The sequence below is a fragment of the Chelonoidis abingdonii genome, chromosome 20 (genome assembly GCF_003597395.2).
Source record: "Chelonoidis abingdonii isolate Lonesome George chromosome 20, CheloAbing_2.0, whole genome shotgun sequence".
NCBI classification, from domain to species: Eukaryota; Metazoa; Chordata; order Testudines; family Testudinidae; genus Chelonoidis; species Chelonoidis abingdonii.
Window position 1 is genome coordinate 23,913,187 of NC_133788.1, and position 27,828 is coordinate 23,941,014.

The following is a 27,828-nucleotide window of genomic DNA, read 5'->3' on the forward strand; positions in this document are numbered from 1 at the left end:
GGCTCTGGATACCTGGCAACCCTATCAGAAATGCCAGTTTCTAGAGCTTTCCAGTTGGTAAAATGCTGGATAACAAGACTTTTACTGTTCTTGCTCTAGCCTCTTCTTTGTTTGCCCTGACTCTCTGGTAAAGATCTTTCATGCCTGAACATAGCAAAATTGTCCTATTTTGGGAAGAGAGATGCTAGCGGGGCCCTTGTGTCAGATGGGGCTAGCGGATGTGAGGGCTTGATTATTCAGGTAAGTGGTAGCGATGTTTTTGAGCAGTGCACCAGAAGCAGCTGTGTAGCAGTTACTGCTTCTGGTGTCGCAAGGATTCCCAGCATTGAGCTGAGTCCAGGATGAACAAACACCCAATGCAGTAAAATCACCTGCACCATTGCGGGTGCTTTGTTTCTGGCTAATCGTGCATATTGTCCAGTAGAAGTTGATTGTTGAGATCACTGCAGATGGGCACAGTAGCCAGCAGATGGTGCTGTGTGTCCATTCAGCTTGCTCACCCTGTCTTCACGCTCCAGCTGTTTGGCACTTGCCCTGTGCCTATGTGCATAGTGTTTGTGAGAGTTTGGGCATGTCCATTTGGTTCCCATCTGCAGTGCCCACCCCCCACATCCAGTCCAGGTTATTCTCTCACCAGAGACTCTGTTAATTCACAGGAAATCGGGGAGAGTTTAATTGTTTTCTCCTCTTTTTTTCCCACGCAGCTGAACAAAAGGTTCATCCTCAGTTTTCTCCATGCCCATGGGAAGCTGTTTACCAGGATTGGGTAAGTGTGCAGGATGTTTATTTTATTTTCCTACATTACAAGTCTTTTTGGAATTTAATATTGTTAGCAACTGGGCTGTGTTTGTAACTGAGGGCACAGGGTGTGAATTCTTGCAGGCCTAGCCTCCTGGTTCTTCTTCTCCTTAGCTGCCCTCCAGTCCTGTGCTGGTTATTGTTTGGGCTTTTTCTCTTCTCACCCACCTCGAGGCTGTGTCCTGTCAGACCATGGGATGGCGTATAGGCCTGGCCCAGCCCTGTGGGCTCTGGAACTCCCAGGAGCTGCTTTGCAGTTCCCAGATCTCCCAGTCCTCTCCTCTGTATGAGTGTTCCCAGATTTACCCACCGTGTTCTTACCCAGCAGAGCGGCTGCTCTCCTGGTCTCACTGACTGTTCAGTGTTCATTTCTTGAGGAATCTGCATTCCTGTGACTGCAGATCTGCTGTCCAGACATGGCACGACAAGCGCTATCCCTTAGTCACTTTGGCTCCTTTTCCCTGGAGGCTGTTGGTTAAGCGCTACCCTGGCAGTGGGAACTCGTTTATATAAAGTGCTCTTAGCATGTCTGGCATAATGGGGCGTCAAATAATTCGATGGCCCTCCTTGAACTATGGCGAGTCTGCTCAGGCCTGGGTTGAGATCTCAGCCTGGGGGATTCGCGTCTGACCCAGGGAGCACGAGTGTCTCTGTGAGTCATCTGAGCTGGGCCTGTTACTATCAGGTGCCTGTGGTGCTAAGTGCTTGTGTCTTTGCTTAGTGTCTGGTGTTGTGGTGGGACCTATTTCTCAATCCAAACACCCTGAGTCGCTCTGCTTGTAATGTACCGTTCAGTATGGGAGCTACCTACTCAGCAGTGTGTTTCATCTCTTCTCTTGCCTCCCAGGGCTTATCTACACTGGGGGGAGTGTCGATCTAAGATACGCAACTTCAGCTACGTGAATAGCGTAGCTGAAATCAAAGTATCTTAGATCGATTTACCTCGGGTCCTCACAGCGCGGGATTGACGTCTGCGGCTCCCCCTGTCGACTCCGCTACTGCTGCTCGCTCCGGTGGAGTTCAGGAGTCGATGGGAGCATGTTCGGGGATTGATATATTGTGTCTAGATGAGACGCGATATTTCGATCCCCGAAAAATCGATCACTACCCGCCGATATGGCGGGTAGTCTGGAGGTACCCCCCAGTGGCCTAGAGGGTGATATTGTAACCAGGGTTCCCACGGCTCCTGCAGTCTCTGTTAGAGACGTTTGTTACCAGACCAAGGCTTGTTACAGGTCATCTGAGAGAACCCCGCACTGGCCTGACTGACTCATTGTCCTTTCTGGTATAGCAAATTCTTTTGACTCAGGCAATGTAGTTTCTTGCACTAGCCAGGGCCTGTCTATCAGCCCTTCCCTGGAAAGCCCTCCCCAGTCTTCTGGGCTGGAGGATGTGTTCATTAGTAGTAGTGTAGAACACTAGCAGTGAGCTTGGATTGGTGTAAAGCTGCAGTTCCTGCCCCAAGGAGCTCACGTTCCAAGCTGGCTGATCAAACTATGCCTCTGAAGCCACAGGTACCTGAAGTTTCTGTTGTCTTTCAGTTTGATTTCAGGATCTTTCCATCTCAGTGCAAAGTATGAGCCACTCTGGCTAATTCAGTGGAGAGTGTGTCCTTTGAGCTGCTCATGGCTAACAATGTGAATCCCAGTCTGTGTCATGAGGCAGTTTATCTGAATATGGGCAGTATGTTGACCTGGAGTGAAGAGTCCAAGAACTGGATGTCCTCGTGCATGGAGAAAAAAGGGCAGATGGAACTTTTAGTAACTGAATCGTGTTTCTCTGCCTAAGGGCATTGTGTCCAAGGACCTGCCTGTCCTGAGCTCTGCTGAGGCCGTGCTCGTGGCTGAGTTATGGTTTGAACACTAGCCAGCAGGATGGATTAATAGGGATGTTGTGGTGATCGCTTGCAGATTTGTCTCCTGCGACTTTCATGAAATTAAGATGCAGCATTTTAGGAGGTCACTTCCCAGGACAGCCATTTAAAAAAATCCAAGTATGTTTAATGACAGACTCTCTCCCTGCTATTCTTATTAAGGGAACTTGAAAGTAATATCAAGCCCCAGGAAGGCAAATCAGCTGGTGGTGCAAAACAGCTTCTGTGCTTAAAATAGGTGAATGGGGAAAAATAGATCAGCCCTACTGTTCGTGCTTAGATCATTAATGGGCCGTGTTTTGTGGCATTAATTAGAGTGTCTCACTGCTAAAACCAAAGGCAGGCAGTTCAGTGAAGACTTCCACTTCACTGCTAACCTGCTGGGCTCTGAGCTCAGTGGGCTTACCACACATGCTACCAGATGTGCTAGAGTATCAAAGCATAGCTGCCTGGGTTGATGAAGCCATCATTCCTTCAAGCCTTCTAGAGTCCAAACATGACAATAACGTTCATTTCCTTTTGTAAGAAAGGAACAAATGGGGGAGAAATCCACCCTGTAAAGGGGCCCTTTGCCGTGCTGAGATCTGGGCCTTATTTGCACTCACAGGATGTTGGCTCTGTGGTGAGTTGTACAGGGTACATGAGACTGTATCGAAATCCGGAGGCCTTTAGAAACTATCCTAGCTCCCAAACACCAGGAATGCTGCCTCTTCCAGGGGGAGCAGCCCCATTCTGCAGGGCTACAGAATAGCAGGGGTGTTGTAGCAGCCAGTATTTGATGCAGCGGATGGCTTTGTGCTGCTTTCGCAGACAGTGCGGAGGGCATGGGCTGTCCTGCCGCTGGGTTGCACTGGGTTTTAAAAGGCGCCATGAAGCACAGCCTTTAAAAGTAGAGCAGATTGCACTCAGAGGATGTTGTTGGATCTGTGATGATTTTACACTGTGTGCTTTTATACAGATTTCACGGGGGAGACCAGTGTTTCTCAAATTCATAGATTCTAGGACTGGAAGGGACCTAGAGAGGTCATCGAGTCCAGTCCCCTGCCCTCATGGCAGGACCAAATACTGTCTAGACCATCCCCGATAGACATTTATCTAACCTACTCTTAAATATCTCTAGAGATGGAGATTCCACAACCTCCCTAGTCAGTTTATTCCAGTGTTTAACTACCCTGACAGTTAGGAACTTTTTCCTAATGTCCAACCTAAATCTCCCTTGCTGCAGTTTAAGCCCATTGCTTCTTGTTCTATCATTAGAGGCTAAGGTGAACAAGTTTTCTCCCTCCTCCTGATGACACCCTTTTAGATACCTGAAAACTGCTATCATGTCCCCTGTCAGTCTTCTCTTTTCCAAACTAAATAAACCCAGTTCTTTCAGCCTTCCTTCATAGGTCATGTTCTCAAGACCTTTAATCATTCTTGTTGCTCTTCTCTGGACCCTCTCCAGTTTCTCCACATCTTTCTTGAAATCCGGTGCCCATGAAATTGGGGGTCCTGACCCAAAAGGGAGTTGTGGGGGGGTTGCAAGGTTATTTTAGGGGCGTTGTAGTATTGCCAGCTTTAGAGCTGGGTGGTCAGAGAGTGGCAGTTGTTGGCCGGCGCCTAGCTCTGAAGGCAGCAGCCTGCCAGAAGCATCGCAGAAGTAAGCATAGCAGTACTGCAACCCCCCCAACAATAACCTTGCGATCCACCCACCCACACAAAACTCCTTTTTAGGTCAGGGCCCCTACAATTACAGCACTGTGAAATTTCAGATTTAAATAGCTAAAATCATGAAATTTACAATTTTAAAAATCCTATGACTGTGAAATTGACCAAAATGGACCATGAATTTGATAGGGCCCAATGATGATCCAACCAGCCTGAAAGGGTGTTGCGGAAGCCCAAAAACATTGTCCTTGTGGTTACCAGGAGCATCCCATTCATCCATTCTGGAGCCTTCTCACATTGCAAGGTCTGAATCTGTGTGGAGGAGGATAAAGGAAATCACTACGTTTGCTGAGTGTGACAACTGGGCATGTCCTGGAGGCCTCTGGACTCAACTGCTCCAACACTGAGGCTGCCCCTGCTTTTCCCAGGATGGATTTCAGCTTTCCTGTGCATCTCTGGAAGGGCACACTGGAGCCTTGTGCCACTGCTGACTGGAGCTGGCGATCATCTCAGCACACTGCCCAGGCATTGACTCTTTATCAGGACAGAACCACTTGCTAGAACAGTTGTAGGCTTTGCTGTGGGAGTTCAGCAGTAAGGGTGGGAGTAACACTCTTTCCAGTCCACTAGTATCTCTGGAGGATGTTAACAGAAGCTAGTGAAGTTAGACATTTTTAAATCAGCAGGTTCAGATAACATGCATTGAAGAGCTTTAAGAGAGCTGGCTGAGAAGCTCACTGGACCATTAATGTTGATTCTCAGTAAGTCCTGAAGCACTGGAGAAATTCCTGGAGGCTAGAAGAAAGCTAATGTTGTACCAATATTGAAAAAGGGTAAACAGGATGACCATGTCATTATAGACCTGTCAGTCTGACACTGATCCCAGGGAAGATAATGGAGCAGTTGATATAGGACTCAGTTAATAAATAATTAAAGGAAGGTAATGTAATTAACAAAATGAACATGGGTTTATGGAAAATAGGATCTGTCAAACTAACTTGATGTCTTTTTTTTTTTTATGAGATTACATGTTTGGTTGATAAAGGTAATAGTGTTGATGTAATATACTTAAACTACTGTCTGGGGTTTGGCTTGGTACCACATGTCATTTTGATTAAAAACACTAGAAATATATATAATTGGCCCATATTAAATGGATTAAAAGCTGGTTAACTGACAGGTCTGAATTGTAAACAGGGAATCATCATCACTGAGCAGGTGTGTTTCTACTGGAGTCTCTCAGGGATCTGTTCTTGGCCCTATGCTATTTAACATTTTTATCAATGAGCAGGATGAAAAGATAAAATCATCACTGATGAAGTTTGCAGATGACACAAAAATTGTGGGAGTGGTGAACAATGAGGAGGACAGGTCGCTGATACGGAAAGATCTGGAGTGCTTGCTAAACTAGGCACAAGCAGACAATATACATTTCAATATGGCTAAATGTAAAAGTACACATCTAGGACCAAAGAGTGCAGGCCATACTTAAAGGAAGGGAGTCTCTGAGAAACAGTGACTGAAAAAGATTTTGGAGTCGTGGTGGATAATCAGCTGAACATGAGCTCCCCATGTGAAGTTTTGGCCAAAAGGACTAATGTGATGCTTTTGGGAGCACAAATGGGAATCCCAAGGAGCAGAGAGGTTATTTGACCTGTGTGTTTGGTGCTGGTGGAATACTATGTCCAGGTTTGGTGCCCACAGTTCAAGAAGGTTGCTGATAAATTGGAGAGGGGTCAGAGAAGAGCCAGGAGACTGATTAGAAGGATTAGAAAACCTGCCTTGTAGTGTTAGACTCAAGGAGCTCAATCTGTTTTGTTCAGCAATAAGAAGGTTAAGGGGTGATTTGATTACAGTCTATAAGTGCCTACAACTGGAACAAATATTTACTAAGGGGCTTTTCAGTGTAGCAGAGAAAGGTCTAACCTAGTGGTTCTTAACCTGTTAATGCGGCCCACAGTGTGTTGAGTGGGGCGCAGGTTGGGAACTACAGCCCCCTCCACCCTGGCCTATGACCAGCACCCCGCCCAGAGCTGGGCCAGATGTGGAGCCCTGGGTGCAGTCCAGGCAGCCAGACCCAAATCCTGCTTCATGGGGCTGAACGGGACCTGTGGTGCGGAGCCGGGCAGGAGCAGGGACCTGGACCCGGACCTCGGGGCATGGGGCCAGGCAGGAGCAGGGACCCAGACCCGGACCCTGGTGCGCGGGGCCGGGCAGGAGCAGGGACCTGGACCCGGACCTCGGGGCATGGGGCCAGGCAGGAGCAGGGACCCAGACCCGGACCCTGGTGCGCGGGGCCGGGCAGGAGCAGGGACCCCCAGCACCAGGCCAGTAGTGGAGCCCCTGGTAGGGCTGGCAGCCAGGACCCGAGAAGGGGGGTCAGGAGCAGAGCCCCACCTAAAACCTGGGGCAAACCCCTTAGTTCCCAGAGCCTCCCCTCCCCCGCCCACAGACCCACTCTCCTGCCCTGCGGCACTCACCAGCCCTCTGCTGGCAGGAGCGCAGATGCAGTCTGCAATAGGCTGTCTCCCCCTCAGCCAGCCCTGCTCCCTGCCAGACCAGAGCGGCAAATTTTGAATTTGTTTAGCACACAGCTGGGCCACAGCTGTGTGCTAATTGGGCCACATGCAGCCCGCGGGTTACGACCCGCTGGTCTAATCCGATCCAATAGCTGGAAGCTGAAAGTAGAGAAGTTGAGACTGGAAATAAAGTGTAAATTTTTGAAGGTGAGAGTAGTTCACCACTGGAGCAATTGACCAAGGGTTGTGGTGGATTCTCCATCCCTGGCAATCTTTAAATCAAGGCGTTAGAGTGGGGAAGTTCTCTGGCCTGTGTTATAGAGGAGCTCAGACTAAATGGTCACAGCAGCCTTGGAATCTCTGAAAATACCCTCTAGTAGGCACCCCCTGGTGAAGAAGAGCAGAGGCAGCGCTGCTGGTCTGAGCAGAGGTTGGGAGAATCTGGCTGCCATTAATTTGTGAATCCTGTGGAGGCAGGGATCGGTCTGACTCAGGGCTGTAGAATAGCTGGCACCCTTTGGGGACTATGTAAAGAGTGATAGTAAACGAAGAGCAGCGTAAATGTGTTGGGTTTCCTTGGAAGAAGGTGCCTGTAACTGCTAAGGCCTTTGGTGTTGAAAGGACGCCTTGCTCAAAGCTGTGGCACTGCATCTGGTGGCTGGGCCCTCTTGATGAGTGATAGTAGCTGTGTATGTTTCAGGAAACAGCTGTGGTTTTGACACTGGTTTTCATACAGTGACTACCAGCATCTAAATGAGACATTGTTAATCTGCAGGGGACCCCACATCCCTCTCCTGGGGCCAAGTTGGGGCCCTCACAGATGAGACACAATGCCAGTGTTCTGGTGCTGGGTAATGTGGAGGGCGCTCACTGCCTGCCATATGACTGGGGTCCACCCACTGGGAGCACTTTCCTCAGAAGGAAGTGACTCTCTTAAAAAGATAATGTTTACAAAGTCAGTTGCCCCCGACTCCATGGGTGTGGGTCAGGCTGACTTCTCCATTCTGTCTGCCAGCTCCAGCAGTCCATGGGCTGCTGCTCCCCTGCAGCTGATGGGTGGGGTGGCTATCCCAGACATGCAATAGCTGTGAGTGTCTCCCTCTGTCCCCTCCTCACTGTGCCCTGAGGCCTTGGTGCAAGCATTCCTGTTGTTCTCTTTCTGTCTGCAGGATGGAGACGTTCCCGTCAGTGACAGAGGAGGTACTGAGGGAGTTCCAGGTGCTGCTGAAGCACAGCCCCCCTCCCATTGGAAGCACCCGCATGCTGCAGCTCATGGCTATCAACATGTTTGCGGTGTACAATTCCCAGCCCAAAGGTACCAAGTGTTGTCAAGGATGGGGGCTGGGGAGTTTTGCCCTGTTCTGTGAGGTGAGTGATTAAATCCATGTGGCTGGAGAAGAGCAGGGGAGGGATACTGACCGAGCAGCTTTCAGGGAGGCAGAGCTTTCTTTGAATGCCTGCTGTGTGGAAGGCAGTAGAAAGGGCCCTGAGGCCTCTCCCCAGAAAGCGCTGCTTTGTTCTGAGTGGGGAAAAGTTTGGGGGTGTCTTCCTGGAGTTGGGCAGAAGAGTGTTGTGGAGGAGGAAGATGCGCAATCCTCACTTAGAGCCTGTCCATAGGAACTGAATGAATGCCGAGTGATTTCCTGACATGCTTTCCCAGCATCTTTCTCTGGCCCCGCTCAGAGCCTTACATTGGCACTTAAAGGCAGGCCGGAAGACAGCTGCTCTCTGGAGGCATCATCCGTGGCATTAAAGGGACAGCTCTGGGGGAGCATGCCCAGTCCAGTGGCTGCCTGTGACTGCTGAGCTCATTGCTGAGCCTCTTTGGAGGTAGCTGATGGAGGCGGTAACTGAAGGGCCAGGAAAGGAGCCTCGCCCCAGACAGAGCCAGCTGGGAAACAAAGCAGGTGTGCCCAGATGGGATATGGTTGCTTCTCTCCTTGCACCTCCTCCATTCACTCTTGGGCTAGGTGCGTTGGCTTATAGCCTTGAGTCTATTGAACAAGCGGCTGTCCCCAAAGCCAGTGTTCTCCCTGAGCCTGAGAGGGGGCTCCGGGGCTGAGCGCCCTTCCCTCAGGTGCTCTGCAGAGAATTCCGAGTGCAGCTGAGGTGACTAGTTCTTCCCCACTTGCCTGTTTGTTTGCAGCCGTAGGGAATGACAGGGGGGTTGGACTTGCACTCCCAAGGCAGGAAGAGCCGTTGTTTAAAGCACCAGCTGCTGGATGTTTAGATTCGGAAGGGGGCAAGGCCTCTCCCCCTTGGATGGTGCATTGCAGTTGTGGCCAGAGTGCTGGGTTCTTACAGATACAATGAGACACGATCCCTGCCCCAAAAAGCTCATGATTTCAGCTTTTCCTCGGCGAGCAGTTGGCTCCTTGTAGTGCCAGACTAAGTGATGGGGGGACGAGATGAGCTGACTGGGTGAAGTGGTGTGCTGGAGAAATAGCTGCATCCCAGCCTGCTTCCCAGGTATCTTCCTGTCTTAAGAAGGAACTACCCCCTTGGGAGTCACAAGTACTGCTGCTTAGGTTGGGCTCGTGAGCCCAGTCTGCTAGATGCCAGCGAACCAGATGGAATGTTTATCTTTCCCGGCTTCAAAGTACCTTACAAACATGAGCAAATGCCTCCTCTCAGCCCCCTGGGAGCCAGGTCATTGTCCTTATCCCTGTGCTACAGATCCAGGGACAGGCACAGAGTAGGAAAGAGTCCTGGCCAAGCTCATGCTGCAAGGCACAGGCAGAGCTGTGGCTAAAATCCAGGTGTCTTGAATCCCAGTCCTGCACTCAGACTACCAGCTTTAGCTGCTGCATCTCCAGTTCCAAGGGAATGCAGGCAAGGGGGAGGGAGCTGAGGCTGTCTTTTCTCTCGCTTTGGGAAATAAGCCCAAATGTTCTTAAGGGTCCCTCTCTCCTAAGTGAGTAGGTGCCTGCTGCACCCAGCGTCATATCTCTGTAGGGAGCAACCCCGTTCCTGCTTGGGGCTCAGCAGTGAGTGCCTGGAACCAGTGACTTTGTTCATGAGATGCCTGTGAATTGGAGGATGCTGCAGTTCCCATCTGATACTCAGCAATGTTAGAGGGTTTGTCGGAGGTCTTGTGCTCGGCACTCGTGTTTGAGACTCTGGGCCATTGCTGATCACGTTCCTGGGATAGAAATACTATTGTCAAAGTGAGCTTATTGCCAGTGCGAACATCCCTGACATTTCTGGGGTGTGCATATATTGGATGCTGGCAAAGTCCCATGTGAGTTTGGAGCAGATTTCGTGGTACTGAGAGGTACAAAGAGCTGGATGCTGAGGAAAAGCAAAGAGCCTGGAGTTTTAAATGTATGCAAGAGCTTTTGCTGAACTGTTGCCAAGTGCCCAGTGCATAGCTGAGGCGTTGGCTCCACGCCCTGGTGTGTGGGCTGCTGTGGGCAGAGGGCTGAGGGGAGCTTACTGCAGTGATGGCTGGTGGGAAGATGCATGTTTCCATTTCCCAGCATATGAGTCACCTTCTGTGTGTTGCACTTGCACGGACAGCGGCAAGAGGGGGTGTTGTGGTGATCAGCATCTGTGTGTATGGGGGAGGCTGAAAGACCTTAAAACCTTTCCCTAATTATCATCAGCACAGTCACCAAAGGGAGTGGCAAATCACGAGTGATTCCATTCAGCAGCCTCTGCACTGCTGGGCAGTGCTGTCCTGCGCACATGCCTGCAGGTGTGGTCTCTGTCAGGGTGCAGTCTGTCTGATCTCTGCTCAGAGCAGGAGGTGGGCTGCCTCTGGGGCAGAGAGGGAATTCATCCATAGGCTTCCTGCATTGTACTGCACTGCCCTGGGGCTCCTGCTGTGGAATGGACCTGCTGCCCATAGGGTTAGTTGGGTCGAGAGCCTTCCTTTTGCTCCTGTTGACCTCCAGGCCTCGGAGACCCCTGTCTGTACTAGAAAATCTGTTCAAAACTTCCCCACCAGCTGCTGCCACCGCTGTGCTTACAGTCAGGTTAGGCTGTGTGGCTCCTCCCCCTTAGGGCTCCCATCGCTGTTCGTACCAAGGGAGCTGGACTGGTGCTAGCAAAGGTGCAGCAGACCTGGGGTCAGGCTACCTGTCCCTTGGAACTGTGACTGGTTCTATTGCTTCCATTAACAGAATCTCACTTGACTCCAGGTGGAGCCAAGAATCCCACTCGGGCTTTTCTCCTGATGGAGCCCCCTTTAACCAATGAGCCAGCCCCTCAGCCGCCCATGTGGAAGAGGTGTTGGGAAGGGTCTGTTTGCCCCAGCTGCTGCCTCATATCAGAGCCACGTAGTGCTATGGCAGACCCTGGATTGGGATGGGAAAAGAGAATTGGACGCAGGATCCAAGGCTGCAGCTTGTGCAGTTGCAGCTCCTGTCTAGTGTGAGCTGTCAGTGGCTGCTGATACCTTTGAGGCCATCCTGGGCTCCCAGGGAAGGGCAGGGACCTTTTTGGGGTGGCCATGTTTAATAGTTTGGTAGCCATCTGCACACGTGACTCGCAAGAAAGTTTGGGTCCCTTTATTCAAACCACTGACACTCCAAGAATTTTAATTTTTTTTAATTCTATAATTTGGGGAAATAAAACTCTGGTTTCTGAAAGGGCTAATTGAAGCCGTGCTTGCAGCAGGGGCATGTCGGTGGGGAGAGAAACCCCCTCCCAGCCCATCTGTGCCCAATTTACTCCAATCTGGCCTCTTGGGGGCTTTTTTCTCTCTCTCTCTCTTTAATAATTTGTTTTATAATTCCTGGAATCAAACCCATCTCAGACACACTGTTTTATTTTACTGTATTATTGGATTATACTTCCTATAAATCACTGGATGTTATTCATAGGCCACCCCCGGAATAACTTCCCCTCTCCCCGATGGGTCTACATTCCACACAAATGCTTACCAACCTGGGGGCTCAGCAGAGGGCACCCTAGAGACACTTCCCGGAAATCCCAGCAAATTTCCCTGGCTCTGAGTGTGAGGCATCAGGCTGCAGCACCTGGATGCCTTCTGACACTCACAGTCCCGTTGCATTTGTTCTTTCTAGTTTGTGAGGAACTCGGGCTGAAAGGGAGGGGGTTGCCACATGTGCATCCCCAGCATATGTGAGGAATGGAGTGCAGAGTCAGGGCTGGGTACTGCTGTCTGCGCTAGTGCTTTGGGCTCATGAACAGAAAGACAGGCCAGACTTTAATCAGAAGAAATGTCAGTGGCGTGTGGTGACTAACCTCTGTGACCTGCTGACCATTAATGAAGGGTCTTGCTGTTTGGACGGCAGTTGCACCACTGAGGTGGCTTTGGAGCATGGGAACAGGTTCATTAGGGCAGCTTATAGGAAATCAGTCCCTAATGTAGAATCGTGCTGGTTTGTGACTAGGGCTTGGCTCACATGGGCCAAACCCTGGGCCCACTCTCCCATATGGGCCCAAAGGTCCTCCTTCCTCTCATCTCCCCACTGGAGGGCAACAGAACTGGTGTGGCAGTGCTGCAGGGGGTGGGAGTGCAGGCTGAGGAAAGTCCCACTCCTGTACACCATGGAACTGTGTGCTGGGGGCCTCTGGAGCAGCATGGCAAGCCATCATTGCACATCCTCTAGCCACTGCTGTGCACATGTGGAAAGGAAAAAGCTAATGCTTAGCAGAACTGTCTGGTGCATAGACCTCCTCTGCACCAGTTCCTGCCAGGTCCACTGAAAGACATAATCTGATAAAGGAATCTGTATGGTATTGCAGAGTATCTATGCCCCCAGGTATATGTGAGACCCTCCCCCTTCTTCACCAGGTGCATGTTCAGCATCTGTGCACATCACTCATGTCATTCTCAACTGAATTCATGATGTACTTAGTCTGTTACCAAACAGACAGCTCCTCTGCCATCCTGCTCCTATGTGTGGCTCTGTGCTGAGCGCACTGTGTGCTTCGCTTTAGTGACCGCAAATGCTCTGACTTGCGAGCTAGATCTGTGAACCCTTAAAATAACCCTTGAGATGTTGGAAAGGCAAGCTGTGTCCACCCTTGGCGGCAGAGCCGGCCCTGTCTCCGAGTGTCTCTTCAGCACTTGCTTGGTTTCCCACACAGGATCACGCTTTGCTTGACGGGCTAACTGCAGCATCGGAAAAAAGGCTCAGCCGGAAACACTTACTGCTCATCTAGCACAGCCGCATCTCAATGGCTTTTCATGAGGGTCTAACCACATTGTGCGTATTGGAGCACAGAGAAGGTGCTGGGAGCTGAGCCCAAAGGGGTCCGGTGCAGTCGAGCTGGTTTAAAAATAAAACACTGCTGTGGACGGCAGCCTTGGTTTGGTGGAGTTTTAAAATTAGGTTTAAAACGAGGCTTAATGAAACCTCAGACTCCGGTTAGCAGAAGCAGTGGTGTGATCGCCCTGGCTGGAAAGTGGAGCTCAGCCCTTTCTCCTGATTCCCGCTCTCTGTGGTAAAGCTCAGTTGTCCTGTTCTCTGCGTTTTCCATAGTAGAGCACCTGGAGCAAGAGGAAAATCAGAGCAGAGATTATATCAAGCGGGCCAGGCTTGGTGAAGACTGGGTTCTCTGCACAGTCTGGAAGCCCAGCTTGGCCGCATCTCTACTGCATGTTTTACCCATAGCCGGGATGCCCCTGTTATAACTGGGTCTCCCGACACGGTAGGGTTTATATGCCTCTACAATAGGTCACTGCTGTTTCCCTTTAAGGCTGACTGGGTGTTACTGTCCTTAGTATGTGTGTGTGAGGGGGGTCTGAAATGACACTCTCAGAGCTCTGCTTTGGGGAAGAGAGTCATTACATTTCCCCCTCCCCTTCTCCCTGTGCTTGGACTGGGAGCTGCAAACCCAGAGCCTGGGGTCGGAACGGCTCAGACTTGTGACCTAGCCCAAAGGAGAAAGGGGGCCTCTTGCAGAGAGTTCATGGTCTGTTTTGGACTGTTCACCCTACCTCCAGCTGTGCTGAGCTCACTGTGGAGATTGGGCTGGGAAGAGTATGCACTGAAGGGCACCTGGGGATTGCAGCTTGCACGTTGGGTTAGGTTTTATCCTCAGCCAAATATTGAGGACAGTAGCAGCACCTAGCAGCCCCAGCCATGGACCCAGGACCCTACTGTGCTAAGCACGGTACAGGAAGAAGGTCCTTGCCCCAGTGAATTTACAATCTGAGCAGTGCCTTGGCCTTTGAACACATCTGTTTAGTGTCTGTGCTGTTCACTTGAGGAGAAAATATGCACCCACAGCATCCCCTATCACTTCTGTAGGCCGTGGGCCTGTCCCCTTCTGCTTAGGAGAAGCCTAGCTCTGGAATAAAATAAGAGTGCTGCAGGTCAGGCTGGAGGTGCATTGGCAAAGCTGTGAGAAGGAACGTCTGTGAAACTGTCTCACGCTGTGCTGTAGCTGATGCTGGACTCCTGTGGGATGCAGGCATGGCTGGAAGTGCTGGCAAACTGTTAGGGTTTTCTCTCTCTCAGGTAGCTGTGAGGGTGGGGTTTGACAGGACGCTGGGAGCTCCTTCCCTTTCAGGGAGGGAAATCTATAGGTCTCAGCCACAAGACACATCAGTAAAGCTCAGGTAAGCTGCAGTGGTCCTAACACGCTTTCTGAGGAAGCCTCTCCTGAGCTCTTGTGGCTGGTGGCAGCAATATTTAGACCGAATCTTCCTTTGCTTATTCCGCTTGGTTTCCTGTTTAAAAGGCAGATTCACATATCTGGGGATTTATTTACCGTAATTGGAATTATTCTCATAGCTTCTGATTTCCACCCTCTGATGCAAGACTGCATAGAGTAACGTGTCCAGAAAGTCATATGACTTTCCCCCCTTGCCACCAGTGCCAACAGGCGATGCAGTAATCAGCATGCTGCAGGGAATTTCCATGTGCAGTTCAGGTTTCTGAAATCTAGACTTTGGCTTCAGAAGCAGAGCATGGAGCAGGACCTTGTGAAGGGGAGGAAGAGGTTTCCAGTGTGTGCTGAGTGCCTGCCGTTGTGTCAGATTCTCCAGGCCTCCCCTCCAGCTGGAATGGGGCTGTGCAGCAAAGGTCCCTGTTGGGCAGTCTTGTTAGGTGAACTCTTTGGGGGCTTCTGTCAGGCCTGCCTGTGATATAAGCAGTTCCTGACTGTCTGCTCAGGAGAGAGGGTGAGACCTAGATCTCATTTCAGGGCAGCAAGCAGGGGGAAATGATTTGTAATCACAAAGCTAGACTCTGCTTTGCAGCCCAGGTTCCGCTGCCTGAGCGTGCAGGTTAGGACAAATCCCGTGGCAACTTGAGTCTGTTTAGAGAGCTTTTCTGCTGTTAGTGTGACACTGAGCCCAGACTGGCTGTGGAACGTGCCTCCCTCGTGATGTGTTTTCTGGAGCTGGAGGAACTGTGGGCATTTCAGAGAGACCCTGTGAGGGGCATGTGCTATGTGAAATGAAACTAAAGGCAGGAAATTCTGAGCTCTGACAGACACTGCATCCCTCAGTCCAGGCACTATGAGACGAGAGTGGTGATCAGTACAGCTGTTCTGTGGTGCCTCACCCTCTGTGTAGGGGTATGGAGAAAGGGGAGTGCTTGTGCTGGGAGAGTGAGGACTGGAGGTGTTGCAGGACTGGTTTGCACCCTGACAGGAAATCCTCTCACTTTTAAGGAGAAGTTTCATAGTCTAAATATATCTCTTGGCTGTGTGTTGCACCTGTGATTTCCTCCTGTTTCTGTGGAGCAGTGAGTTAATTACTATGTGTTTGTTTAATTCCATGTTAGAGAACATAGTATAATTAGGCTCGTTACAATGTTTTGTGATGTGGTAATGATCTTGATGATGTTTGCCAAGCTGCTCTGTAAGGCCTGCCAGCTTTAAACAGTAAAAGCCCCCTGTCCTGTGTCACCATGCCCTTCACAGGCTCAAGGACAGCGTCCCAGCTCTGTGAGTGTGGCCCTTCCCTGTCCCCTGTGGGCTAGCGGACATTGTCAGCTCACCTCCCATCACCTTTTTTAAGAACCAAATCCCACTCAGTTCTGTCTCATCTCTTCTTGCATTTGTAAGGCACCAGTTCCCATGGTAACTAGATGCTAGGTACGCGAAGGGGGTTAGCATTGGCACAGCTCTGAGGACTGTGTTGGCAGGGATGTATAAAGTGCCTTTGTCCTGCCTGGGACCAAGGAAGGAAAGTGAGCACAGTCAGAATATTTCCATCCATATATTTCAGGAAGCCACGTGTCTGAGAATGAAAGGTGCTCCTTACGCAAGCTCAGGTCAACAAGGAGACTCTTGCCTACCTGTTCTCTCCCCTACTTCCATCACATTTGGTGAGGAGGCCATCTGCACCCCTGTGTGTGTTGCACTTGGTCCTGTGGCAGGGCAGTGTTGGATCTGCCTGTGATGATTCTGTGGGCTTCTCTTCACAAGCAAACCTTGAGGAATCATGTTTGCTAACACAGTGTTAAATCCAGCTTTGCAGTCAGTGTAGACTGGGACAAGTTGTGTTTAATGCTGTTAATTGATTAGGAGTAAATCTCTTGAAATCCAGCAGAGTTTCTCCTGAGCCAGCTGACACAGTGTTAAACACGACAGTCTCTATCTACACTGATAGCAGAGTCGTGTTCAACAGTCTGTGATTCCCAGAGGTTGTGGTTAACATGACCTAGGGAAAGCCAGTAAGTGCCATGGAAAGGGCATAAGTGACTCTCTCCAAATGGTAATGCTGTGGCTAGAGCAATCCTCCCGTGAGCTTCTGGCTCGGCCCAAAGGTCTGACCCCACTCTAGCCTTCTGCAGCTCCTGCTGTATCCTTCACCCTTGTGTTTCCGACCTCATTGTTCTCCCTGAGCAGTGGATTGGGCCAGTGGGTTTCCATAGCCCTCTGTACTCAGGACCATGCTGTGTGTGGGATGGGGAAGCAGTGATTGTCACCATATTGGATGGCAACACAACAGCCAGAGGGAAACTGGACATGCAAACCAGTGAGAGAAATGCAGTTTGCTGGCTGTTCTCACACACCCAGTAGTTGTGGTTCTGCGGTGGGATTTTGTTTTAACCTTACTCAGTACCTACCAGGAGCTCAGTGTGCAGATCTCCCCAGCATGCTTTCCTGGCATTGTCTCTCTGCGGACTCCTGGTGCGTCTCTGCCTGAGCCGGAATGGAGACAGGGAGGCTTGCGTAAGCAAATCCTGCTCTCCAGATAATGGCACCGACACAGAAAGGAGGCCCCTGCTGCCAAATGTACATTGGGAACAGCATAAACCCTTCAGAGCGAGTCCTAGGGAGCCAAGGGCTGATGAGACCTCGCAGTTGGTGCTGGGAGCAGGCCTCGCCCTTCTCTGGGGCCCCAAATATACAAGGTCCGTGGCAGAGAGGGGAAGAATTCTGCCACATGTGCTTGTGTCTTTAAAAGTAGGCAAAGCGGAAGTGATACTCTCAGCCCATCTGCACTTGGGGCTGCGCACAGCTAGACGCACTGCAGCTGGTGCGAGGCCCTGGCAGTGTGAGGAACTGCTGTCTGTTGGGGTTTACTGCTGTCTATGTTGAAACATGGCTTGGGAGGGGGTTGGTGGCACAGTGCCAGGCCCTGTTAGCCTGGCCTTCTCTTTCCTCTCCTCCCCACCCCCCCATGCTTTAAAGTCACATTTCCAGGCCAGACATAGAATTAATCTCTGGGCACTTCACATTGCTGGCAGCACAAAGCAGGATGTGGGATCTTTTTTTCTCTCTCTCTGCGTCTTGGCTGACTTTTTTACCTCTCGAAGAATTTGGAAGGGCCGTGAGATTCCCCCCTGCTCCCCCCTTGCCTCAGTGCCGTGCAGTTTTTCAGCAGGCTGATCACCCTGCTGTGGCTTCACCCTAATAGATTTCATATGTTGATGCAGTTGACATCAGTATCAAACTATTTTACATGTGATCTGGTGTATTTCCTGAGGAAATCTGCAAGATATTTATTAAGAACTAATAAAATAAACCTCTCCATGAGCTTTTAGGTAGTTTTCAATTTTTCATGTCTCTCTCGTTTCCTCTTATCAATGAGTTTCTATTTTCTCGCTCCTCTCTGACCATTGCAAAAGGAAACAAAAATAAATGCTTTAAACCATTCCTGAATGGACCCTGAGAATATTTCTGGAGTGATGTATCAGCAAAGTTGTATTTTTAGTGAAGTATTGTCAAGACCAAAAATATCCCACTGTAGTGCATCCTTTTTATAGGTCTTTGTGTGTATTTGAGTGTTGTTCAAGCTTGCCCCAGAGTCTGCCTTTCTGCTACTGCAGCTTTGCCTCCTATCACAGCTGGAGTCCATTAGGCCTTGAAAATTAAAGTAATCTTGGTTAAGAAAGAAAAATTAATCAATGTAGCAGAGCTGCATTTTCCCCAGCTGAGCCCAGATACCTGTATGGCAGCACTGACTAGAAAGACTCCAGCGAACCAAGAATGTGTGGGTTGGGAGTGTGCTGTGGTCCAGTGGTTTTGCTGCTGTGTTCTTGCCACTGAGGGTGTTCCCTGTCCAAAGTTAGCTTGCACTGTACAGATAGCAGCAGTTTCCCTTTCTTGGTGCGTTGTGGAACATCCACACCAGCAGGGTCTGCCTGGGGGTTGTTGTCACCTGAAGGCTCCTTCTCAGTGTTCATTCCAAGGGAATCCTGGGGGACCTTGGTGCACTGGAGAGTAGATGTGTGTATAACTGATTGGAGACTAGTATCAGAGGGGTAGCCGTGTTAGTCTGGATCTGTAAAAGCAGCAGAGAATCCTGTGGCACCTTATAGACTAACAGACGTTTTGGAGCGTGAGCTTTTGTGGGTGAATACCCACTTCGTCAGACGCAGTTGATTGGAGACTGACATCTACCTGGGAGCTGGGTTTTTCTAGCCCAGTTACCCTAATGTCAACTTCATATGTTCCAAGGAGTTCTCTGTATGTGCTTTATTGGCATCTAATTCTGTCTCCTTCATTGAGCTGTATCCCTAACAGAAAGAGCCAAAGGTCAGAGTTGAGCTGAGCAGTTGCATTCTCCCACCCAAGATCCAAAGTGCGGGGTGTCCTGACCTAGAGTGAATCCATCGCCCAGTCTGTGCTAAGTGTTCTGGGATGAGCGGCAGTGCAGGCAGAGCCTGAGAGTGGCTCCTGGCTGCTGCTCGTTATTGAGGCCACTCCTGTGCAACCATTTCCAAGATGGAATGTCCCTGCTGGCCAGAGTCTCCAAACACCCAGCGAAGAGGTGGGGCCAGCACTCTGGTTTCCTGGATGCCACCGGCAGCTGGTGCTGTGACCAAGGCCTGCAGAACTCAGAAAGATCACAGAAAACATTATGTATGATGCTAATCCAGGGCCCCAGTTCAGAAACTGGTGTCCCTCGAACTCTAGCCAGAGCAGCAGGGCCTCTTTCCTTGGCAGCCTATCTTGTCTAAGTTACTTGCCTGGTGTACTCATAGGTGCCTAGCATTACTGTCTGCTGCTGTCTGGAGATCTGCAGTCCTCAGTTTCCTGTAGAGCCGTTCAGCGAAAGCAGTAATTAGGGCTTGTAAAAATGTATTTTATTAGCAAGAAGTGTTGGTGGATAATTGGCCATAATTCGAACCCAGCCAGATTGGAGATTAATCAAAAATCCCAGAGATCTTTTTACCAGAACTGCTAGGGTTGTTCCTTTCCCAGGCGGGCGGGACTGCATGGCTGTGCTGTGGGGAGTGCAGCAGGCTGCTAGCGCCTGTGCTGTACCCGTCCTTGAGGGTGTTTGATGCTGGCATTGGAAGAAAGGAAACCTTGTTTTCCAAGAACTCTGCTCTCTCTCAGCTTGATAAGCATTTAAAATAAAAGCTGCACAATTGGAATTGGCAGAGCATCCTCATTCTTTTGTCTGTCTGTTTATTTTTTCCCCTCATCCTTCGACATGTGTGCTACAGCCCACGGTTACTACACCCCGAAGAACTGCAGGCCTGGAGCTCTGCAGACTCACACCAAGTTCTACCCACCCCCATCCTGGCTCTTTGAAGCCTGGCTAAGCAGCAGAGCTCTGGTCTGCAGACCCGAGCTCCGTCTCTGTTCCCAGTGTCACTTCCCAGGGCTTGATGCTGGGCCGAGACCCTGGCTGCCTCGTGGCCTGTCAGGGCACTTGGCTATTTCACATACCATACTTTCATTTCTGGTTGGTTCTGTGCTGGAGGGCAGCAGCAGCGAGGCTTGGGGCAGGTTTTCTGGACCCAGGCTGTGATTCAGACCTCTCTGTGTCTTTCAGCTTGGCCCATGAGTAGAGCACAGAGGGGGAAGGCTTGGAGGAGGGCTTGCAAAGTGAGCCTGTCTTGCACTCACCCTGCAGTGGTTGCTCCTGTCATGAGATGGGGCAACGAGACCAAATTTGAGTGGGCCGTGGTGCAACCCTGTACACCAGGTGGCAATAGCCGGAGCAGGGAGCCAGGCCCAGCCCTGCGAGACAGGAGCCTCTACTACAGGGAGAGTTTTTATAGATTGGTTTTGTTTTATTTTGTTTTGTTTCACATTTGCAAGAACCCCAGGGTTCTAGCCATGTTTTACACTGTGGAGCTGGAACCGTTTCTCACCACTTGGTTTTCTGGGTCTGGGATTGCGATGGCCGCATCCTATGTATTCATCACGGTGGCTTGTGTCCGCGATTGGTGAATGAACTGTTCCAGTCAGGGAGTAAGGAAGAGGCAAGCCCCTGAATACTATGTCATGTTAGGTTAGTAGTGCTGGTGACTCAGAACAGGGTGTTACTTCAGTTTACTAGTCCTGGTTGTTGCTTGGTGTAACCGAGCAGGGTGTTATTTCAGGTTAGTAGTGCTTGTTTTTGCTTGGCAGCCTTGGGTGGAACCTGGTGGAACAGTTTCCAAAAGAATATTTTTGGTTTTAAAACTGAAGGTCAGCAGTTCGCAAGGGCTATGCTTGCAGCCAACTCTGTGGTTCTCCTTGTGCCACTGGGCCAGCAGCACTGAAATCCTGATCAATTGATCTGCAACAATATGAAACCACAAATGGGGACTGCCAGATAAAACTCTGTCTCGCCCCATTTTCCCCACCCAATGTGTCTTTCTGCCCATATCCCCTTTCTCACTGCTTGTCTCTCTCCCTCCCTCTCTCTCGGCTGTGTATTGGACATTTTGTCTATCTTTTTCCATCTCTCTGTCTCTTTTCATAACAGTTTTTAATAATGTTTTAGTTAGTTCCAGCCTTTTCCCTCAATGGATCCCATTGGAAAATGCATTTGAAAGGAAACAGTTATACACTTCCCTTCCTTTGAAACTCTGTTGGCACCTTTTCCAGTGCAGTAAACCATACAACATGGATTTTCAAAGTTTCCAAACACAGACATGCTGGCGTTAAATTTATGAAAAAATATTGTATTCGGTTGTATAGTAACTGTAAGGCTGCTGATCACAGTAAAATCGAAGCTCGCTTTGAAACTACAATAGTTTTTCAAATCTCTGCAGGAAATGGAGCAACACTGGCTCTAGAGCGCTCCCAGCTGCCTCAGAACCAGCCATTCCCAGCAGGAGGCGCAGTGGGGAATGGGACAAGATCTCTGGCTGTGAGGGGCTTCTCCCTGCTCCTTCAGTCCCAGCCTGTCCCAGCAGGAGGCGCAATGGGGAATGGGACAGGAGCACTGGGTGTGGGGAACCTCACAGCTATGCCAGTCCCATCTAAAATCATTGGGGAAACGAGGAATTTGACATGGAACCGTAATGTCTTATAATTATGCTAGTAAATGGAGAAGATTAATTTGTTTAGGTTACTGCAGGCCAAGACCCACTCCAGAGGGGCAAAGCTGTTCCTCTGTGTGCGCACTACTTTGGGAGCCGAGGCTCCAGATGATCGTAGTCCATACATAACGCCAGTGCACAGATGGTAAATGTCCTGGAATAGTGTCTCTGTACCTCAGTTTGCTCCTGACACTAGAGACATACCTGCTGGACACCTGAGACTTCTACCTTGTGGGGTGCTGTTCAGAGCAGGGTTCCTTCCAAATTTCCAGAACAGAAGAAAACTACCTGTGCTCATCAGAAGTGCTGGGATTGGTGAGTCCCTGCTGCATCCTCCACACATTGCCACATTCCCATGTACTACTGTAAGGTGTCATGTCCAAAGAGCAGCTTCCAGAGCACCTGCCCCGGAGCTGTGGGCTGTAGTGCATCGCCATAGGAGTGATGAGCCCTAGCGCAGATGAGAGAGTGCCTCCTAGTGATGGACATGACGACAATGCAGGGGAAGATCCTGGGATCACTCTTTCTCCTGACTCTTTGTTCTTGTCAAGTTACTCCAGGCACTTTTCCTTCACAAAGGAATTTTCTAAATAAACTACTGTTAAGTGCTGTCAGCATGCTCAGCACTGTCTGAGGTGTGGTCCCTGCCCCCCTAAATCGCCAGCCAGCACAAACACATTGGGAGACCTAGAGGAGAGTTCTGTCTTAGAGCATCGTGGTTTGCATGGGTCTGTCTGTCTAGTCAGAGGCTTGATACATTTTTTTAAAATAAAGAATGTTAAGGTTGCAAAGTGGAGATTCCAGCAGTTAAGAAATGACGTTTTTATGATTGTCCATGTAACCTTGATTCAGCCCTGTTGGGGACTGTTGCCTTATGTTCAAAGCACAACTCCCATTGACTTCAGTTGCAGCTGGGAGTGCCCAGCACTTCTGAAAATCTGGCCTCAATGTTTTAAATTGGACACCCAGAAAATGAGGAACATATAACCAGTGACCACCTGTAAAGTTTGGTCTGGGTGACTTGCCCGGCATCACACAAGAGCTCTGTGGACAGAGGTAGAATCCAATTCTCCAAGGCATCATTTATCTGCCTTAATCATGGCATCTTCTTTTCCTCCAATCCTTGTCCTCCTCCAATGAACACCTTCCAACAAATGAGGCGGGGTCCAACAGACCACAGCCTCCTTCATGACACAGCCCTGACTCATCCCCAGAGCAGGTCCAGTCTGTGCACAAAATGAGGCAGGGTCCTGTGGAAAAAATAGTACTTGATCATGTAGTTAAAAACTGTTATCATAATGCATACGCACAATGGGACTGAATTCAGGTTACACAGGCAATCGTAAATCTGGATTTCCTAACTTTTGAGCGCTGGATTTTTCAGCCTCAGTGTTCTTTTCACAGAGTTGGTTTATGTATGTAATTTTTTCATAGATTTGTAAAAAGCAAACTGAAAAATTCGATCATGTGGAACCATAACAGTCGTCACATGGATCATCAGCAGGGTATGAGACCCTTTTGCGCCACCCGACAGGCTTCTACCACTTGAGCTAATGAATAACTGATAGCAGTAGGCTATTATCCTCTGTGTGGACCAGCCACTGTAGGGGAATATGTCACACTTTGTTCCTGGGTTTCACAGCTGTTGCTGACAGCAGAGGAACGTTGGGACTCAAGAATCCTAAGTTGGAAGGAGTGTATTTAGTTGTTGCAGTCCCTAGTGCCACATCTGTCCATCCCTCTCTGCTCCTGTCTCCCATTCTTCTAGTCTGCATTCTAGTCTGTCCCTGCCCCCACCCCTTCTCTTCACCTTACTGCTGTCAAGCAAATCAGGCAGCTTCCTTCTCCTTCTGCTGATTGCCTGGGCACCATCACTGGGGAATTGAAAGCACCAGAGAGTCTCCCTGCTTTCAGAGTCTGGTGCCACAGCAATCCCTGGCAACCACAAGATGCAACTGCAGGAAGAATGCTGCTCAGACTGCCTGCTTAATGCAGACAGAACCTTCCCTAACAAGTGCTGCCAGCCTCTAACAGGGCTGCCCAGAGGATTCAGGGGGCCTGGGACAAAGCAATTTCGGGGGCCCCTTCCATAAAAAAAAGTTGCAATACTATAGAATACTATATTCTCATGGGGGCCTAGGGCAAATTGCCCCATTTGGCCCCACCCTGGGCAGCCCTGGCCTCTAACAAACCTCTACTAGAGAGACAAATGGGTGGCAGGGGGGGATATCTTTTATTGGACCAACCTCTGTTGAGGAGAGAGGCAGGCTTTCAAGGTAAAAGATATTGCCTTACCCACCTTGTCTCTCTTGTGTCCTGGGACTGACACGGTTACAACAACACTGTGTACAACAAGGGAAAACCTCCACTGCGCAGGTCTGAACTGCAGTGTTCAGAGTGTTGTATCTTGGCCACATTTTGGGGAGTTTTCATGGGACTGGCAAAAAGAACATCCTTGACACCAGTGTGATCCCCTTGCCAAATTCCCAGTTCCTGCTCCAAAGCTTGGAAGTGCCAGACCTTCCTTCTAAACTCATTCTGGGAAGTGGCCCAACCTTTTTACCTGAAACTTACCCCAAAAATTCAACCTGAAGGAGACTTTTGGCATGGAGAATTTCAGCCTGAATGGTTAAAGGTTGGCAAAGTTATAAGCAAGTGAAAGCAGGGTCTTATAATAGAAAGTGTTAGGCAACCTTAACTATAGGCATCACTCCCAGCACTGCCTGGACTATGGCATCATCACCATAGTGTCTGAGCACTATGGATGGGTGGCAGCACTTTTACTGGCAGGGAATAGCAGTGTCTAAGGGCTGTGTTGCAGAAGGGAGCGGTGAGAAAGGGGGGGCTGCTTGGTGCCCTGCAGTGAGGAAGGAGTTCCAGGCCTGCAGGGGATGGGATGGGAGCCATGGGGTTGCCGCCTCTCCAGTGGGACATAGGATTAATTTTAGTTTTTGGCAGTTTCTTTGCAAACTCTGACAAGCTGGTGTGTGCTGATCCCTCAGGAAGCCATAAAAAGAAGAGCAGCAAATGAGTGTGTTGAAACGGAAGCTCCTCACTTCACTCTGCCTGCCCCATCAAAGGCTGCTTTCTGTGACTCTGCCTGTCTGCAGGCACTTTCTCTCATTAACGCTACTCCAGGCTTGACGCGCTCCCGAAGGTTCACACCAGAGAGACGTGTTTTGAGCTGTCGGCATTTGCTGCCAGAAACATGCCCAGCTCCAGCACAGTGGGAAAGGGCTGCCTTTTATTTCTTGGGATTGTCCTGGTAAAACTTCACTCCCGGCTGGAATGAATCTCTTGGGAAGCCCTGTTCACACCTCCTCCCCATTGTAAATAACATCTGACATAATTATGGTTGGGAGCATGCAGTTCCTGGGGGGAAGTGCTAGTAGCAGCTTGCTGTGCCTGCTGTGATATGCTGAGCTGCTGGGCCATGGCAGCATACCCTTCCCAAGCAGGCATGGGATTGTGCCTACATCCTCACTAGCGTTTTTTCCCACCGTGGCTGCTTCTGGGGCAGCTGAACCAATGCTGAGAGCTGACTCTGGCCCAGCTGCTGACTCTTTATCCACACCATCATTTAACCCTCTAGAGAGAAGGTCTAGTCAACATAGTGGTTACCTCACTGGTCTCTGGTCTACAGTGGTGCTGCCATCATCCACAATGCAGTGGTGGAAGATTCCTGAGCATTGCCTGTGTGGATGAGGGCTACGTGCCTTCAGTCTTGTCCATGCATGGGAGCAGACACGTGTTTGCCTGCTTGCCAGCATGCTTGCAGCTGGGATAGTTTGATGCCCTTGTGCAGACGGCTATTTTAAACAGTCAAGCTAGCAGGAGATGTGCTGCACATGACAATCTCCTGAGCCAGGCTCTAAGATGGAGTAATGTGCTGCTGACACTGATGGTGGCAATGCACGCCATGCTTAGAAATGGCTCCAAAGGCTTTGCTGTGGGGGGGACCGATTTAAAGCAAGTCATTTAAATCATGATTTCAATCACCAAGTGGAAAGCTTTGATTTAAATAATTGATTTTAATCAGTTTTTCTAGTTGTACTTTAGTTATTTTCTAAAGAGAGGTGCATTCTCATTGATCGATATAACCATTAAAACATGTTGATTTACAACTCAACAGAGCCTGTACACTAAATTTGGTGGTACTGTTTTGCTGCCTCGAAGGGTGCGCTATATATACAGTTATTTAAGCAATTATATAGATTAATATTTCAGATTCTTATTAATGGTACATTTTTAGTATATTAGAAAATGGTGACTGAAGGGTGGAGTCATAAATATTCATAATTTGAAAACTGAACCAGTCAGAGCTCAGGTGGGGAGAAGCAATCAAACAGATTACCCAGATGGGCTCAGTGGATAATCCTCATGAGATACATGATGGTGTCTCATGGAGTCAGGGGCTGGGTCTCAACACCTGTGACGACTTTACCAGTCTCTTGCACTCAGTAACACAACCCCTGGATTCCCCACAGGATTAAGACCTTAATACCATACATGACCTTTGTGCCATATTTATAAAGCTTGACCTCAAAAGCTAGATTTTTCCTCTGATTCTTTCTTTATACAGAAAAGCAGATTGAACTCAGGATTTTTGATAGAATCTCATGGATTCAGCGTATTTATTTTTTATTTAAAAGTATTTAGGGCTTAATGTATTTTGTATTCAATTCAGATTTTATTTTAAGCAGTTTTATTTTTAAAAAGAAAAACTTGTTTAAATTAATAATTGGATTTTTTATTATATTTTTTTTCCCGATCACTGTTTTATGCCCCAGGCTTGGCCGGGCCTGTTGGGTGAAGACCAGGTGCCAGCCTCTGCCAGTAGGACTGCTGTGGGCTGTGCTGGTGACCCCACTGCTCCCTGCAGGTGGAAATGGCTGGAGTCCATGTTTTGACTGATGGGTCTTTTCAGGAAATTTCTGAGAATAACATTTTCTAAAAACGGCTGCTTCTTCCCCCAGATATTTCCTGGAAAAGGCTGGAGTTAATTTTAAACCAGTGTCCTTTTCCCTTTTCAGGGTGGAAGTGCTCTCTGCTTGCCCTGCAGGCAAGCGTCAGTTCCTTCTCTCTGGGATTGGAGAGTTGCCTGTGGAGGTGCAGTGGAGAGAGCAGTGTCCCTTCTTCTCACAGCTGCCCTGCGGGAGCAGCTGACCTTCTGGGGCCATCTGTGGAGGTGTTGTGTGCCCTAGGGAAACACTTCATGCATATCACTCTGCCTCCCCAAGGAAACCGGATCAATCCATTCTCTCCTGAGGCGTTGCTTGGTGCACAGCTTCTGATCAGCCCCCAGAACACATTCTGCTTTTCACTGACACTGTCTTTATAAATGTTTCCTTGCTGCCCTGGAGCTCTGTTGTCCATCAGCCTTGGAAGCTTGGGCTCAGCCCGTTTACACACTCCAGCGGGTGGCAGCAGGGTCCTGAGGTCAGCAGGAGCGGGCTGTCCTGGGCGAACAGGTTCCTCTGTGTCAGTGAGAACACAGCTTCCTCTGTGGTGCTCAGGAAGGCTTGCGGCTCCGTATGGGAATAGGTCATTAATTTTTATACTTTCCCCGTAAACCATTGACCCTTTTTATGATGTCATGAGGGATTCCTTAATTTTGCAGCTGCTTCCTGGTTACGTCAGAGAAGAGTCTCCTGTCCTGGAGTCCAGCACTGCACTCCACAATGGCTGGAAACAAATGAAGTGTTGAATATCTAATGGCTTCCACTGGGAGAGCTGCTTGATCCTCCCCAGGCCCCCGGCATTCCTCACCTCACAGGCCTTCCTTCCTCCCTCCCTTAGACAGCAGAGAGCAAAGGGGGCTGGAGGCTCCTGAATGGCTGTGGCTGTCTTGAGAGTGCATGCACCAAGGATGCTTGCCCTCAGATGGACACAGCTGTGTATCAGCCAGCAGTCCTGCTGGGTCTGTCCATCCTCCCACCTCCCTGCACTGCCTCCTGCTGAGGAAGGCTAGGATTGGAGTAGCCAGGAGCTCCCCCCCATAGTAAGTGGTCCTGCCCCGCTCCCTGCTGTATTGCCAACCGGGGGAAGCTGGTGCTGCGGCAGCTGGAGCTCTGCTCAGTCAGGGCTTCTGCACATCCCCTACTGGGAGACTAGAACTGGGGCAGTTGTGAGTGCCCCACTGCCAGCTGTTCCTACTGTATTATTGTGACGAACTGGGAAAGTTCTTAATGTTTTCTCTGAATACTGTGTTGGTGCCTCAGTGTCCCCTAGGCAGTTCTTAAGTATCTAGGTGGTGGGATCAGGGTTTATGGTTGCTACAGAGCAAAGGGCCAGTGCACCTAAATGCCTGGCACTCTGTCTCCTGGCAACTGATGGCCTGGGCCCC

General features: G+C 49.7%; 1 protein-coding gene and 1 long non-coding RNA gene across 4 annotated transcripts in view; both read left to right on the plus strand.

Annotated features, from left to right (window-relative positions):
• The window catches only part of SMG6 (SMG6 nonsense mediated mRNA decay factor), a 158,036-nt gene that overhangs the window by 46,577 nt on the left and 83,631 nt on the right, over nucleotides 1-27,828 (plus strand). For all 3 annotated transcript variants that reach the window (XM_075073960.1, XM_075073961.1, XM_032788313.2), the window contains 2 exons: nucleotides 705-766; nucleotides 8,010-8,155. In XM_075073960.1, coding sequence (XP_074930061.1) covers nucleotides 705-766; nucleotides 8,010-8,155 — 208 coding nt within the window. The remainder of the gene's footprint in view (nucleotides 1-704; nucleotides 767-8,009; nucleotides 8,156-27,828) is intronic.
• Nucleotides 14,338-19,615, plus strand: LOC142047984 (uncharacterized). The gene is made up of 2 exons (XR_012657327.1): nucleotides 14,338-18,448; nucleotides 18,591-19,615. It is a non-coding gene; the product is annotated as an uncharacterized LOC142047984 (long non-coding RNA).